This window comes from Nothobranchius furzeri, chromosome 4 (assembly GCF_043380555.1).
Source record: "Nothobranchius furzeri strain GRZ-AD chromosome 4, NfurGRZ-RIMD1, whole genome shotgun sequence".
Classification (NCBI taxonomy): domain Eukaryota; kingdom Metazoa; phylum Chordata; class Actinopteri; order Cyprinodontiformes; family Nothobranchiidae; genus Nothobranchius; species Nothobranchius furzeri.
In genome coordinates, this window is record NC_091744.1 from 11617206 (window position 1) to 11634387 (window position 17182).

At 41.6% G+C, this 17182-nt stretch overlaps 1 protein-coding gene across 6 annotated transcripts in view; it reads left to right on the forward strand.

The window, feature by feature from the left end:
* inpp4b (inositol polyphosphate-4-phosphatase type II B) overlaps positions 1-17182 on the forward strand; it is a 290844-nt gene that overhangs the window by 242380 nt on the left and 31282 nt on the right. For all 6 annotated transcript variants that reach the window (XM_015965572.3, XM_015965579.3, XM_015965584.3 and 3 more), the window contains 2 exons: positions 5324-5638; positions 8806-8944. In XM_015965572.3, coding sequence (XP_015821058.1) covers positions 5324-5638; positions 8806-8944 — 454 coding nt within the window. The remainder of the gene's footprint in view (positions 1-5323; positions 5639-8805; positions 8945-17182) is intronic.

Sequence of the window (17182 nt, forward strand, 5' to 3'; positions counted from 1 at the left end):
GGGGTCCTGCCCCTGTCGATGACATCACACTAGATGATTGGCTGGACGTACGACTTATGGAAGTTACGTGACCACGTTAAAAAATATTTAGGCAGTAGGAAACACAAATTTGATAACAAAACTGCTAAACTCTTTTCTAAATCTATGTGAAAGAACAGAATCGAAAAAGTGATGGGGTATTTTTTGGCCGAGCAATATTGCCGTAGTATGATGACATCATCGGCAGACGCAGGACCCCGAGCAGATCCTGAAACTACAGCACCTGAAAACTAGCATCGGCATTGCATTCTCTCAATGGAATAAACTCAAAATCTGAGGAGTCACGCCGAGGCTGCATGCTTTCTGCTGCACAGGTAACATTAACGGTGATGTCCTTGTAAACTAGCAACAGTCATGGCGACATGGTGTAAAACTACCCTGAAGTGTATGCATGTACTGACCCCTAGCACCAGGAAACAACACTCTGTCACTTTAAGAAACTTCTAGCATTTATGCATATTGTTATATAACTGTTGTATTGTCACAGAGAATGCACACCTGTTTTGTGTTTCTTTTTTGCACATCCAAATCCCCCTTGAATCGCTCCCCTTTGACTTGGTAGATGAGTTTGAGCGGATCATGGTTTTAAAGGCTAAATTACTTTACCCGCCATGTCATCTCTCATGTCAAATTGCCCCTGAGTTAAAGGTTGAATATGGAACAACTTAATAAAAACACTATTTTTTTAGAATAATACCTCCATGGGGCATTTAGAGTTTTGCAGAATGAAGGTACAGAATTTCTGTTAAAAGCTATATTTCAATATACAAATAATCAAATATTTGTTTTGATGGGCACAACACCTACTTAACCTCTACCAACCAATAGAGGGCAACATTGCAGGTTGCCAAGCCTTCTGCTCTGCACAACGAGGCCAGCACTGTGGAAAATGGCGGACTCTGCTAATCAAGCAGCTGCTTCTGAGCCCAGAAGATGTTCTAATGTTAAATACTGTTGTAAAATAAATGTAGCCTTTACCCTATATGAGTGGTCATTGGACATGGTGCTAGCTGGCTGGTCACTTCCTAGCAAACCTGACATCCCAACAGCAGGAAACCTTGTTCTACTGTTGCAACTACAATTCCCACACACTAGATGTCGCTATAGTGTGTGGGATTGTGTATGTTCTCAACTGCTCAACCTTTTAAAGATGCAATATGTGAGAGAGAAATTAGAATGAAATGAGGGTACTGCAGCTATTTTTCTAAACCAAAAACTTACCCTCTCACTGCCATTCCATGAGTTTCAAGAATAGAAATATCCTTTACTTTCCCACAATGGGGACAACTGGGGTCTTCTGTAAACTAGCCAACCAAACTTTTGTAATTCCCCCAAAAAATCTTTGTTTCATATACAAAAAATTAGCTAAATATTATTCTGATAATGCAAAATATGAAGATGCCTTTTGAAATTATCAGTACAAGTTGCATGAATCTCGACAAGCACAAAATAAGTGCAAGAGATTGATATGTGGAATGCACCCACGACATACAAACATCAAACACTAAGTATGAGGTAGGGATAAAAGTGGTGGAAATATGATTTAAGCAGAAGCTTCTGACCCCTGCCTCTGCTGTAGAGCTCCCCTGTGTTTTTACTTTAAAGGGGCATTATGGAAGTTTGACAGCCAATACATTCTCCTGCAATGCCCTGGTCCTGTAGAATGAGCCCTGGCATTTTTACTGTGATTGCCTGTTTTTCTGTAAAATCACAGAAAAAGAGAGATGCTCGGGTCGAGCAGGCTGCTTCATGTGCGTTCACGCTCAGGCATAGCCCTCCAAACCGTTCTTAAATGGTACAGATACAAGTGATGTCACTGGTGCGTTAGCTCGCCTGGTAAGATGTTGGACTTTCATGCAGAAGACCCATGTTCAATTCTGGATGCGAACATGGTTTATTTAGTTTCTTTTTTTTTACATTAGTGGTATATTTTTTACAGTAAGATGCCCAAATTTTTATTTGAGACTCGCCAAATGGCATTGAATTCACAGATAAAAAAGATGTGGGTTCAACTTTCATTTTGGAACAATTTTTCAAGCAAGGGAGGGGAATGATCTGAGCATGCAGGAGGACTGACCCATCATAAACCTTTGTCGGCTGTGCTGAAGAGGAAGTTACAGAACCAAATTATTTAATTAATTAGCTGCGCGTTCTCCTGTCCTCTGTCCTCCGGGCCACACACACACACACACACACACACACACACACACACACACACACACACACACACACACACACACACACACACACGGAGCTGACTGTCTCAGCTGCTATTTTCGTTAAGGAGTGTGCACGTACAGCATGCGCGCCTCGTGCACGAGCCTACTATTGAAGCTGCCGTTACGCTTTTGGCCTGAGGGGGCAATAACGAGCATAAAAATTCTAAACTCCGTAATGTCCCTTTAACGGGGCATGATCATGGTGCATACTGCAAACTCCAAATGATTGATTTACATTAGATTGCCATGAATGTGATCCAGCGTGTGTTAAACTCGGTGACTGTATGATTAATGCAACATTGACAAGGCAGGTGGTGGTTATAATCGACGGTGGCACAGGAGTTAAGTGCTCGCCGCGTAATAGGAAGGTTGCTGGTTCAAGCCCGCTTAGTCTGTCACTGTTGTTGTGTCCTTGGGCAAGACACTTAACCCACCTTAGCTGCTGGTGGTGGTCGGAGGGACCGGTGGCGCCAGTGCTTGGCAGCCTCGCCTCTGTCAGTGCGCCCCAGGGCAGCTGTGGCTACATCGTAGCTCATCCCCACCAGTGTGTGAATGTGTGTGTGGATGGGTGAATGACTGATTGTGTTGTAAAGCGCCTTGGGGGGATCCAGGACTCTAGAAGGCGCTATATCAAATACAGGCCTTTAACCATTTACCATTTAATCTCGTCCTATAAAAACCATAAACATTATGAAATTTTTACTATCCTCTGTCTCTGAGGGAAGGAGCGGAGTAAACTGACATTACTGATGCGGCCGCTTAAGAAAAGAGAACATTTCTGCATTCAGAGAAATTCAACCTGCCAGCACAGTCGATGAGGCAGTTCTACACCGCAATCATCGAGTCCGTCCTCACCTCTTCAGTCATCATGTGGTAGGCTGGAGCTACCACCAGAGACATGAAGACGCTGCAGCGTATGTCGTACGCCCTGCTCAGAAGGTCATTGGCTGCAAACTCCCCTCCAAACAAGACCTGTACACCTCCAAGACATTGAGGCGTGCGGGTCGGATCACACCTGACCCGTGTCACCCTGGAAACAGTTTTTTGACTCTCTCCCAACTGGCAGGAGGCTCAGATCCATTCAGACCAAAACCTCTCGCTGCTGTTGGACTCATGAATGACCATCCTAGGATTACCCACTGCAGTCGCTTGGTTTCGGTCACATGACCTTGTTTTGTGTTTGTACCTGAACTGATCCGCTCTCACCAGTACCGACACTGTCTTGTATACAGTAGACATTTCTCTAATCATTGTCACTTATATTATTTTATCATGATTTTATTTGTACTTTCTGTATTTACTGATCTCTTATTTTTATCTTTCTTTTTACACCAAGTACAGAAGTAATTTTCTAATGTTGTGATTTCTCGTACATATGGCAATGAAACTCTTCTGATTCTGGTTCTCATTTTCAACTCTATTGACTAAATGTAAATGGGGAATTTTTGTAAAGTTTGAAACAGTTTTGGCTGTTCATTCGTCTGCAAAGGTTCACAAGGCCATTTCCAAGCCATTTGGAGTCTGTCATTTCAAGCAACAGACTTTTGAAGGTTGGAAATGTTTCGGTTTCCTTTTTCCCAGAAGCGGATGCAGCAGCAGGTTCACCCCAAGGTCAGACTTCAGAACTCTGAGAAACTGCAGAAAACCAACGAGCTCCACAGGCTTCAGTTAGCACGGTGATGGTCAAAGTTCATGACAAGACAATTAGAAAAGGCTTGATTTGTTTTAAAGGGGCTGCCAGGAGAAAGCAGATTTCTCCTGAAAAATTCATGACAGTTGATTTTAAATGAGAAAAATAAAACCATGGATAATGTTCTTTGGACAAATCAGAACCACGTATCACAGATGTTTCCCCAAACTGTCAAGTGCAGAGATAAAAGTGCTGTTGATTCGACTTGTTCTGCAGTCACAGAAACTCTGAACCTCACAGTCGCCGAGTCAAAACATTAACTTCTCCTTATGGTAAAATATTCTAGAATGACAGCAGAGGTTTGACCCAAAGTAGAACGGAAGCATGATCCAACAAACCCAGAGCCATTCCAGAGCTGGACTCTATACGAACATTGTGAAAGCTCAGGGGCTGGAGTTAAAGTTCCTTTTACAAAGTCTGTCTCCAATACTTAAATATACTCAAGTCACTCAGAGAGAAGTAAGGTTTAAAATGAAAATCATTTTCTCGTTTTGGAGGGTCGAGATGATCTTGCAGACTAGCAGGTGGCTATTAAAACACTCTGCTGCCACTGATCTTGAAACCAACACTTAGAAACTTGAAAATGACTGCTTCATTAGAATGCTGACGGCTCATTTGTACACGCAGTCTTTTACAGAGGGTGGCAAATTGACGTTGCATGAGTCAAAAGCCGAATGAAGTCTGAAATGGCTTCATTATGGCATCCGCACAAAGCTGTGTGAGCTTTTGACCGGGGATCCTTCACCACAGCTATTGACCTCGGTGCCGACGAAGCACCTCCTTCCATCTCTGGAGCCCTTGATGAGCTCAGCCCAAAATCTGGGAAATGGAGGCAGGAAAATGATGTTTGGGGGGCAAACGTGTGTATAATGTGACCTTGCAGTGGCCCGTCTGTGCATTTCTGTGGTAATGGAACAGCTCAGTGAAAAGTAACTTGATTACTCCTGAGAGAGCTGATCATTTTTCATCTGAGCAGCTTGGAACCAGGATCCTCATCAGTTTACAGTAGCTGCTCAATCTGGTCTCAGAAGGTGGGATGGAGTGGTGGGGGCACTCCTTGGAGAGGCCGGCTGAAGGAGGAGGTGGAGGAGTAATTGAATTGTTTGTTGCTTGTTGCTGTTATTCTCCTCACCAGCCGGGGTGCAGTAATGGAGAGCGGCTTCTTTGTGGTGAAGGATAGAGTTCATTTCACTTTTTTCTTTTCCCTTCCTCTGTAAATAGTTCCCTTGTTTTGTCTTCGAGCCGCTCTCCACAACATGACATCCACTCTATCTCTTGGTTTTTCAGCACATTCATTATATTTTGCTGTGTTACTCTACTGTAAATATCACTGTTGGCCCCTTCTTAACTCACTGCCCCACTTGTTTTGCCACAGACGGAACAATTTGTTCACACGCTTAAGGATGAATTGGTCAAGAGTGCGCTGCTCGCCCTGCACGCTGCTCGGCCGGGGTACGTCACCAAGAGCCAGAAGCAACCGCTGGAGCAGAGCCATCGTCAGGTCAACCAGGGCAGTGAGCAGAATCAGAACCCGGTCCAGGGACTTCCAGGACACAGTCCAGCCACTCCGGTCACCGAGAGCCCAGTGGTGTGTAACAACGTGGAGGGATCTGCTGAAGAAGCTGGGCCTGCAGCTCTGAAGCACCAAGACTCAATACCGCATCACAAGGAGTTTGATGAGGAGGAATGGGTAATACTTCTAAAGTTTTAATCATGCCTCCTCTTCCTTCTTCTGTAATATGAAGTTAAAGTAAATTTTGTGCAACTTTTAGTGGACAGCATCACATTAGCAAAAAAACATTCATCAAGTTAATCAATATTAAAATTAATTCTTGTTAAAAAAAACTGTAAATGAGCTCCATTCAAATTAATTAAGGCTGTGGAACACTGAAATCTTTTAAAATATATTTCTAATTATCAGTCACTCTGAGTTTTTCATGCAGGCTGAACATGAAAAATGTCTCCTACACCTATCTCCTGCATTAGCTTCTGATCGACAATAGATGATGAAACTCTAGGATTTGAAAAGCCTGACAGATCTATGTCACACTGTCACTTAACATTCATGGACTCATCCAACTTATCTCATGACGAGGAAGGCTGTTGTTGGTTTAGCATCCAGGAAACAGCAGAGAACGTTCTAGAAGCTAATTGTTAGCATTAGCTACTCCACCACACTGCAGAACTCCTTCAGGCTTGTGTGATTTGTTTGAGATAAAACATCCATGTTGCAGAGCAGAGTCAGCAGTGTTGGGAACGTTACTTTAAAAATGTAATTGGTTAGTTACTGGTTACTTTGTCAAAAATGTAACTCAGTTAGTAACTGAGTTACAAGATTATAAAAGTAACAAATAACCAAGAAAAATAACTACTTAGTTACTTTTTTCATTAAAGCATGCAAGAATTACTACAGTAGTGAAATATAAATGAGTAATGACTGGAACATAATAAAATGTATGTCCAAATGTTTTTTATAAACCTGAATAATTTAAATAAATAAGCACTTAACAGGAGGGACTACTAACAGCAGCATTACACTAATCTAGACTATTAAAAGGTCACTGTGTGATATTTAACAAGACCCCAATCAGCTAAAATTTAAAATTGCTAATAGAAACACCTGTAAAGGTTCCTGAGCCTTTAAATGGTCTCTCAGTCTAGTTAAATTACAGAAATGAATGTAGTTTTGCACAGCATTTTAATTTTTCCAGATTCACATACGTAATTGTGTGTTATTAGTAGCATTTCTGTTTCTGGTAATCTATTAATGGTTAAATAAATAAATAAAATCCTTTAAAATGACACTAGAAGAGGAACAAGCCTGATGGAGGACTTACATTTACTAACTTGGGTCAGACCCAACCACAGAAGAGCTGAAGCTGGGTGGTAAACACACACACAGGTAGTTCTAATAACACCTGAGCTCCATGCCGTCTGAGACTGATGTATCAGTGTTACAGCGGGACTAAAGACATGATCAGAAACAAGTTACAGCTGGATGATCTAGGAAGGTAGAAGATCAGGACGTCTGAGCGGTGAACAGGTGAGCGGACCTTCGGGACGTCCCGCTGTCACTCTAGGAAGGGCACGGCAGCAGACCCGCAGATTCGCTGCTGCAGTGACGAATCTGCGGGTCTGCAGCCGTAGATATTCATCACGTCTTCCTCGTTCTTCACGGGCCGTGATGCGCTTGGATGAAAACATCTACCTCTTTAGCTCCTGATCAGCTGATGACAGCTTCGACACACCGTGCTGCTTAACGCACGCATTTGGGGCGACGGTGGCACAGGAGTTAAGAGCTCGCCCCGTAATCGGAAGGTTGCTGGTTCGAGTCCCGCTCAGTCTGTCGCTGTCGTTGTGTCCTTGGGCAAGACACTTAACCCACGTTGCCTGCTGGTGGTGGTCGGAGGGACTGGTGGCGCCAGTGCTCGGCAGCCTCGCCTCTGTCAGTGCACCCCAGGGCAGCTGTGGCTACATTGTAGCTCATCCCCACCAGTGTGTGAATGGGTGAATGACTGATTGTGTTGTAAAGCGCCTTGGGGGGTTCTAGGACTCTAGAAGGCGCTATATCAAATACAGGCCATTTACCATTTACCATTTCCTTATCAGTAACAGAAACAACGTTTTGTTAAAAGAAGACGTAATTAATTAGTTTGCTCGTTACAGAAAGAAATATTTTTTTTATTAACGTGGTTACTTTTAACGGCGTTATTCCCATCACTGCTCTGTTGGGTCTACAGCAGGCAGTTTCTGAGACAGTGAGAACACTGAGGGTCTCCGCCCACCCAGCCAATCATCATCGTGTTTGTAAGTGCGTTACCGACACCTCTCTCTCCCTGGCTGCAGCTGATGTGTTGTGGTCAGAAAGCCTCACACTGTTGCTCAACGTTCGACAAGCACATAGTAACGCACAACCTTCCGTCCCCAGTAACGGTAACGGCGTTGCAACAGTGGGAAAAGTAATTAATTAGATTATTCAGTTACCTAAAAAAGAACGCCGTTAGTAACGCCGTTATATTTAAACGGCGTTACTCCCAACACTGAGAGTCAGTGGTAGAGTCCTGTTGCTGTTATTCAATCCGTGGCAAGATGCCCAGATATCTGGAAGTAAGGCGCCAAATCCTGCCGTGTTAAGCTCTCCTCTGATGTGGCATTCATTCCTAGTTGAGACTATTGCAAATGTAGTAATAAGATGAGTGTCCCACACCTTTAAGGGGAAAATTTGTTCTTTTAAATATAATCTTTAATGTGATTTTTGCTTTTGTTCTGCAGATATAAAGAAATAAGCTACCGCTGCTTTTAAGAGAGACTTGTATAAAATCCTTTCAGTTCAGTGGAAAATTCAACTTTATGCTGGAAATTAGACTTTCACTTAGAAAATGTGCTTTTTAAAGTGTTCTGGCTACTGCACTTTGACAAGTATGGCTGCAGAGTTTCAGGCTGTAAAATTTTCACAGAACCCCGAGCCAAGCATTCGTTTGTGCGGAGAGCAAGAGTTCATTATGTTCTCTGTTCACCAAAGCGGAGCTGCCTTGAGAACGTTCCTCGTCTTTGGAACAAGTTCAATCCATATTTTCTGAAAATAAGAACGAACCCTAAACACACTCAGGAATGAGAATGTCTGCATCAGTTGGAGCTCATGAAGCAGGAAAATATGGAAATACCTTGAGCATAATCCATGCAGCTTTTGTTTTCAATTTCAAACCAGTTTTGACTCTGCTGGAATAAGAAGAACCTTTTTGCTCGCCTAGTTTCAGTCGTTCCACTTTACTGAGTTATAATATGTCCAACAGTGAGATGAAACAGGTTGACTCATTCAGGTGTTAAGGTGTTCTGACAGCTGGTTGTCCTCCTTAGGACCGGGTTTGGGCCAGCGTGGCCAAATGTCTCAACTGTGTGATCGCCATGGTGGATAAACTCCAAGAAGGAGGGAACAGCAAACAGGAGCCAGCTCCTGAGCTGCAGCTCGCTGATGTCATCACATCTCACAACCCTGGTAAATGACTCCTCATGTTCAGAATGATGCTCGCTTTCAACCATTGCTATGTAAAGTTTTATAGGCAGTGTTAGAACTGTTGTGCACGCTTTCATTTGGTCCTACAGCTGGCATCCAAAATCATGATTTTAGGGATGTCTGGTATCATTGACCGATATTAGTAGTATTGGAAAGTGTTAGTACCGGTTTTTACTTTATTTAACCCTTTGATGCATAATGGTTACTACAGTGGACAGGTACTCAAAATTGTTATTTATTTGTTTTTGCTACTAATCACAGCTGTTGAAGACTTATTGCATTTGAGCCCCTCCATTTGGACTTCAGTAAGTCAAGCCAACATGTTTCATGTTCAGAATGCACGCTGTCCACTGAGGTGGACATGTAATAAATTATTTGTAAATTATAAAATTTTACAAAAAAATTTGTTGAAATTTGTTTCATTCACACCCAAAGACCAATGAAAATTAAAAAAAAAAATCATGGTTGAAGATTTCATAATTCATGCATCAAAGGGTTAATACAGACGTAGACAAAACTGTTGGTACCCTTCAGTCAATGAAAGAAAAACCCACAATGGTCACAGAAATAACTTGAATCTGACAAAAGTCACAATAAATAAAATTTCTATGAAATTTTACCAATGAAAGTCAGACATTGTTTTTCAAACCTGCTTCGACGGGAAAATGGGATCACGCGCAATCATGCGTTGCATTCTGCGATGTGCGCAGACATGTTGATGGCCTTACAAGTGTAAACAAACTGTGAAAACAAACAGTATGTTGCAGAGAGGAAGTGGATTTGGGTGAAAGGAAGTGTTAAAAGCCCAGAATGGATGCAGAATATACAGGGACGAGTTAAATAAAGACGCCGGGAACGATATATGGAGTAAATCTGCAATATAAATGGTTTGGATCCATATGAAAGACCCTAAACTGGAGCGCCGATTAAAATTTGTTGCTGCCGCAGTAACATTTCTGACTGTAGTCACAGGAAAATCTAGCTGCTTGGAGATGATCAAATGGCCTTTACCTTTAACACACTTGTCTAAAATTTCTTTTCAAATTCTCCTGAGTCAACTTTTCCTCTGGTCCATGTTGAGTGTGTTACACACCATGCCACCAAACAACACAGTGACTCCCTGGAGCCCTATACACAGGCCCACAGACTGATTACAGGATTGTAGACACCTGTGATGCTAACTAATGGGCACTGCTTGAATTAACATGACCCTTTGGTCACATCATTTTCAGTCTTTTCTATTCTAGGGGTAACATCATTTTTGTCCAGGCCTGTTCCAGGAGTCATTGAAGCATGGTTGAAAAGCAATGCCTGACCTTCATTGGTTAAATTCCCTAGACTTTTTATTTATTATTTATATTTATTATTTAATATTACTTTTATCAGATTCAAGTAAATTCTGTGTGTGTACTTAAAGAGTACCATTATTGACCATCCTTAATGATTTTCATTCGAAGTTGTGTCAGAAAGTCCTTCAGCTGAGTAATGATTGTGTCTTGTTTATTGAAAACATGATTTTTTTCCTCTTGCATCCTGACTTTTTTTTTATTCTGTCTGAAATCTCGCAGCAGAGACCTTCAAACTAACGCCATCATTTTCACATTAATTAAATTTGGTGCTTCCCTTTTTTCAAACACAACAAACTCACTTCAAACGGCAAAGTTCTGTTCAGATCTCATTTATCCAGAAAGTTTTCTGTTTCTTAAGCAAACAGCAGTTTTTTTAGTAGAACATTGTAATGCTCCTTTCACTCCTGCGGTGATTACCGCTGTTTAACGTGAACAGTTTTTTTCATGACCTTACAGATTATGTTCCTCTTGACGTATTCTATTTTTAGTGCCTGGGGAGAGAAGCAATGCTGTTGAATTTCCTCCACTGACTGGATTGTTTGAACTAAAACTAAAAAAATATGGTTCTGTGTTCTCTTTCTAACCAGATGAGTGTGGACTCCTTTTCTAAGGTTTCTGTAAATGTTCTTGTTTGTGCCGTGATACATCTAATTGAATATCTGTTATGAAGTTCTGGCTGTGATAAGGCTTTGGTCTTTAAATAAAACAAGGTGCGTTAAAGGAAGATAATTCTAAAGGGAAGATTAGCTTTGACGTATACCAGTGAATAGATTTCCTCACACGGGAATAAAATCTGTCTACAGCCCTACAAGTTCATTCAGAAGGTGGCTAGTCTTTGCTGGATCCACTGAAGATGCCCTGGTGGTGAAACATGCTAACTCCACATTGGTTTTGAGCATGCACAAAAATGTGTTAGTAAGGGCATGGAGGTAAACGGAGTTGCACACTGAATGATTTTTGTGTACTTCTCTACTGTTTTTCTGCTGCCTTCCTGGACCAGGTCACTCTCGAAAATAAAATATGATATCTTTGAGTTTTTTTGCCGGGTGAAATTAAATCATACTAGAATTAATCGTCAAGGCTGCAGCAGCAGGGAATCCACAACCTAGGGCCTGCATGCAGTGGTGCAGCTTTGTTATTGAGAATTTTGAAGCAGGATCAACCTGGGCTAGGGTGGCCAGCGCCTCCCTGTGGTGGCTGAAGGGTACTGCAACTTGAACCAACTAACTTTAAAACAGAGAGCAATAAACAGGCTATTTTCTCATAGATGCTAAAATATGTTTTATTAAAGGAAAGTGGTGAAAAAAACAAATTTCTACCTGATGTATTTGCATAAGCAGCTACTGTTGGCATTGTAGTCTAGCTAGCTGCTGCGGTGTATGGCAAGCAAATATTGTAGATTGTTATAGTTTCAACATGCTGACAAAACTGATGTATTTTTGGAAGTGATGTCCTGTTGGTGTTTGCTGTTGAGGTGAGTTTTAGAAAGTTTCCTTCACCAGCCTTATTGACTTTAGTTAAATACAAAGTGTGTTTCTGCTGCAGGAATCTTCAACAGGAACCAGGATGACTTTTTGGAGATGTCATTGTAGCATGCAATGGGATCCTATTCCTGTGTGAAGTGAGCCTTAAGATTTGTTTACAAATTATGTTTGGAAATGGAGACATGTTGCTCTTGTTCTGAGATGTAGCCTTTCATCGTTAAAGTCCCACTCTAATAGTCTTTTAGCTGTTAAATACTTCTCAGTGGTCTTTAAACTATGATTAGGCTGGTTTTATCCAAAATTACTAACGCTGTGCCGTTTACTTAGTTTCTACATACAGTGGTGTGGAAAAACTATTTGCCTCCTTCCTGATTTCTTATTCTTTTGCATGTTTGTCACACAAAATGTTTCTGATCATCAAACACATTTAACCATTAGTCAAAGATAACACAAGTAAACACAAAATGCAGTTTTGAGATGATGGTTTTTATTATTTAGGGAGAGAACAACATACATTGCCCTGTGTGAAAAAGTAATTGCCCCCTGAACCTAATAACTGGTTGGGCCCCCCGTAGCAGCAATAACTGCAATCAAGCGTTTGCGATAACTTGCTACGAGTCTTTTACAGCGCTCTGGAGGAATTTTGGCCCACTCATCTTTGCAGAATTGTTGTAATTCAGCTTTATTTGAGGGTGTTCTAGCATGAACATCCTTTTTAAGGTCATGCCATAGCATCTCAACAGGATTCAGGTCAGGAATTTGACTAAGTCACTCCAAAGTCTTCATTTTGTTGTTCTTCAGCCATTCAGAGGTGGAGTTGCTGGTGTGTTTTGGGTCATTGTCCTGCTGCAGCACCCAAGATCGCTTCAGTTTGTCAGGGTCTGCGTCTGAGTCTTCCCTCATGTGTCTCCTTGTGTTCTCCATCCGTCTCTAGGTTCTCCTTTTGTGTCTCCTAGCGCCCTTTTGTGTCCTTGTCTACGTCTCCCTCATGTGTCTTCTTGTGTTCCTCATGTGTCCCCAGATCTGCAGCCCCTCTAGGTCCCCCCACCCCCACCCCCAGTTATCCCCCTCCAGGTCCTGTGCTCCCGTGGTCCCCCTTAGTCACGCCCCTGTAGTTTTTTCTTTCTGTAGTGTTTTCCTTTAGTTTCAGCTGTTCATCTATTAGTCTCTTTTAGTGTGTTTCTTTCCCAACACCGGTTCTTTATTTCTCCTTCCTCAGATTATTAGTTATTTTGCTCTTCTTGTTTTTAGGTTTTGTCTTTAATCTTAGGTCATGTTATTTTTCTTCCTCTTCAACTCACTGCCCTCTCCCTGATTAGTAATTGAGTTCACCTGATTTCTCTCCCCACACACCTGCAGCTCATCTTCCCCTCATCCTCCCCAGTGTATAAAACCCTGTCTGTGTCTCAATATTTTTGCTGGTTCATTGTTTGTGTCAGTCTCGTCTCGTTTGCTCTCTAGCTTCTAGTGTCTCTAGTTCTCTAGTGTTTTTGGATCTCTAGTTTTAGACATTTGGATTTTTGGTTACTGGCTCCCTGCCTTCTTGGATTACTCCTAAATAAATGATTTTTATTTCATCTTCCACCTCTGCCTCATTCATCTGGTATCTGCATCTTGGGTCCTAAACTTCCTCCTGCCCTACTCATTACACAGTTTTAGTTGACGAACAAATGGCCGGACATTCTCCTTCAGGATGTTTTGGTAGACAGTAGAATTCATGGTTCCATTTATCACATCAAGCCTTCCAGTTCCTGAAGCAGCTAATCAACCACTAACCATCACACTACCACCACCATATTTTACTGTTGGTATGATGTTCTTTGTCTGAAATGCTGTGTTACTTCTACGCCAGATGTAACGGGACATTTGCCTTCCAAAAAGTTCAACTTTTGTCTCATCAGTCCACAAGGTATTTTCCCAAAAGTCTTGGCTATCATTGAGATGTTTCTTAGCAAAACTGAGACGAGCCCTAATGTTCTTTTTGCTTAACTGTGGTTTGTGTCTTGGAAATCTGCCATTTTTGCCCAGTCCCTTTCTTATGGTGGAGTCGTGAACACTGACCTTAATGGAGGCAAGTGAGGCCTGCAGTTCTTTAGAAGTTGTCCTGGGGTCTTCTGTGACCTCTCGGAAGAGTTGTCTCTGCGATCTTGGGGTAATTTTGGTCAGCCGCCCACTCCTGGGAAGGTTCACCACTGTTCCATGTTGTTGCCATTTGTGGATAATGGCTCTCACTGTGGTTCGCTGGAGTCCCAAAGCTTTACAAATGGCTTTATAACCTTTACCAGACTGATAGATCTCAGTTACTTTTGTTCTCATTTGTTCTTGAATTTCTTTGGATCTTGGCATGATGCCTAGCTTTTGAGGTGCTTTTGGTCTACTTCTCAGTGTCAGGCAGCTCATATTTAAGTGATTTCTTGATTGAAACAGGTGTGGCAGTAAGCAGGCTTGGGGGTGGCTACAGAAATTGAACTCAGGTGTGAAACACCACAGTTGGGTTATTTTTTAACAAGAGGGGCAATTACTTTTTCACACAAGGCAATGCAGGTTTGGATTTTGTTCTCTCCCTTAATAATAAAAGCCATCATTTCAAAACTGCATTGTGTGTTTACTTGTGTTATCTCTGACTAATGGTTAAATGTGTTTGATCAGAAACATTTTGTGTGACAAACATGCAAAAGAATAATAAATCAGGAAGGGGGCAAAGAGATCACACCACTGTAGTGGCAGTAGTTCATCAAAAATTCACCTCTGGGTTGTGGGCAGAGCTATTGGCTTACACACGAGGACCCGGGTTTGAATCCAGGCTGGGCCAGATTTCTTCAAATTACTTTAGAAAGTTAAACCGATCTCGCTCGCACACAAGCGGGTCAGAGAGGAGAAAGCAGCGCCATGCAGCAGGTGGAGGAGAGAATCAAACAGGTGGAGTGAAGGAGGAGCTCAGAGCGGCAGACAGAGCAGGTGGACGACTTTCTAAACTCATTTGGAGAAATCTGTCAGCTTTGTGTTTTTGAGTTGTGTGCTGGCTGCCTGATCAGCAGACACTTCCTAGAGCTGCACAAGAATTACGCAGCGTAAAGCAAACTCGTGGTTCTGTGGTTGTGTGATCTACTCGGAGCCCGGCTTCGCCCTCTCCCCAAGACCGAGTCCCGAACCACACATGGTGCAGTTCTGATCAGGGGAGGTGACGTGCCGGGTGCTGCAGCACTCTGTTGTGACCTCAGCTTTACTTTGTTTTAACATGACCATAACCAGAATATATATTTATAATATATAATAATATTTATAACATATATGTCCCGTCATGGTTGAAAAATAGTTCCAAAATTAAAGTTGCACCAACATCTTTTCTGGCCATAAATTCTATCTTTCTGCACGTCACATCTGCATGTTTAATGACCGTCAGTGGGCATCTTATTACTGTATTACTGTACAATAATACAGTACACACAGTCATTTGTATTATTGTTTTACTGTAAAAATAAAAGTATAAATGACACCTGAGCCAGTATCTTGTATGGCCCAGCCTGGATTCAAACACGGGTCACCTACGTGTAAGTCAGGTGCCTTACTAGTCCATTTCACATATGAAAACTGATAAATAACCATCTTCTTCTCCACTTGAGGAGTTTGTGCTCCACCTAGTGGATTTGTGACGTAACAAAGCCAGAAAGTTTTAGACTGAATGTTTTCATCTGCTACTGATTCACAGCGATATGAATGCAGAAATACTCAGAAATGCAATTTTGAGCTTAAATCTTTTTAGATATGTCCTGCAGAATAAGAGAAATGACTCAAGAATATGTTAAAAACAGAAAAAACAGGACTTTCATTAGAGTGGGTCTTTATACCACAACTTCAGCTCTGCCAGTGAAGTGGTTGAAATGTTCACTGTTGACCACATGCTGCCCAGACTCTCTCCTCACACAGTCAAATCCTGCCTTGGCCTCACATTCACACAAGTGCTCTTGTTGGAACTGCTGCCAACACACACACACACACACACACACACACACACACACACACACACACACACACACACACACACACACACATTATTGTCCAGCTGTGGTTGTCCCTCTGTAGCCGGTCTTCCTGCTAGACAGCCTTTGTTTGTGTGGAACATGTGTCAGAGAATTAGTGCTAGAAAAAAAACTTGTCCAACTGTGCCCCCTGCTGGCTGCTTGAAAGAGAGCACATCCCTAATCAGGGTTTAAATATGTTTTATTAATAATTTCATTCACATAAAAATAGTAAACATGAAACTGGGTGTTTTATGTGAAGTTACATTGATCCAGTGCACGTAGTACTTATCTAGGTAACTTGATTAAAATTGTGCATCTTTCAGGTTTAAGTTTCAGTTCATTGCAAAAGTATGATGTAATTTACATCTATAATAGATTGATTGGTGAACACTGAAAACTGCTCAAAATTATTAAATTACAGCTACCTCAGGGATAAACAGGATGAATAATTTATCAAAAACAGTTAGTAGTTGTAGAATAACACATGCTCATTTCAATAAAATAAACCATATTTACATGCAGGTCATAATAATGTGTATAAAGCAAAGATGTTTGTTAATAAAGGAATTTCCACAAGGATTTATTGATATTTGAAATAACAGGAGAATGATTCCACATCAACCTGATCTTGTGTTTGATTACTCTGGGGTTATATTGGTTACTATTTAAAGAGCAAGTTACCCCAAACAGGGGTGTGACCAAGTCACTGCTTTGTAAGTCACAAGTAAGTCACAAGTCTTTCCAGTCACGTCTCGAGTCAAGTCAAAGTCAACCAAGTCCAAGTCGAGTCTAAAGTCAGTGATGTGGAAGTCCAAGCCCTTAACTTTGAATTTTCAAGTAATAATCAAGTCATCGGTCCTACTTCAATTTAATGATGATGATAATAAATAAACTCCAGAAAAAAAGCTTCTTAAAGCTTCATTTATTTGCTCAAACAAGCAGAAAGTGCAACTGAAACAGATTGTAAACAAAGTGCTGCTGCATTCAGCAGTACAAGATCTAACCCAGAACGAAGAATCATTTAGTATCTTTGTCCATGTCGGGCCACTTTTGTGCTAAAATATTAAATATGCTCAAGTCATCATCAAGTCAACAGATGCAAGTCGATTCAAGTTGCAAGTCATTGGCGTTCAAGTCTGAGTCAAATCGTAAGTCTTTAGAAATTTTATCAAGTCATGTCAGAAATCATTAAAATAATGACTCAAGTCCAAGTCATGTGGCTCGAGTCCACACTTCTGTCCCCAAACCAACTTTGCTGATAAGAGGTGGTTTTCCGGGAATGCCACTCAGCCTAAAACAGCTCTGAACAGCGTGGTTTGAATCAGCCCATCTGAGTGCACTTTTGTTCCCATGTACCCCTCGTAG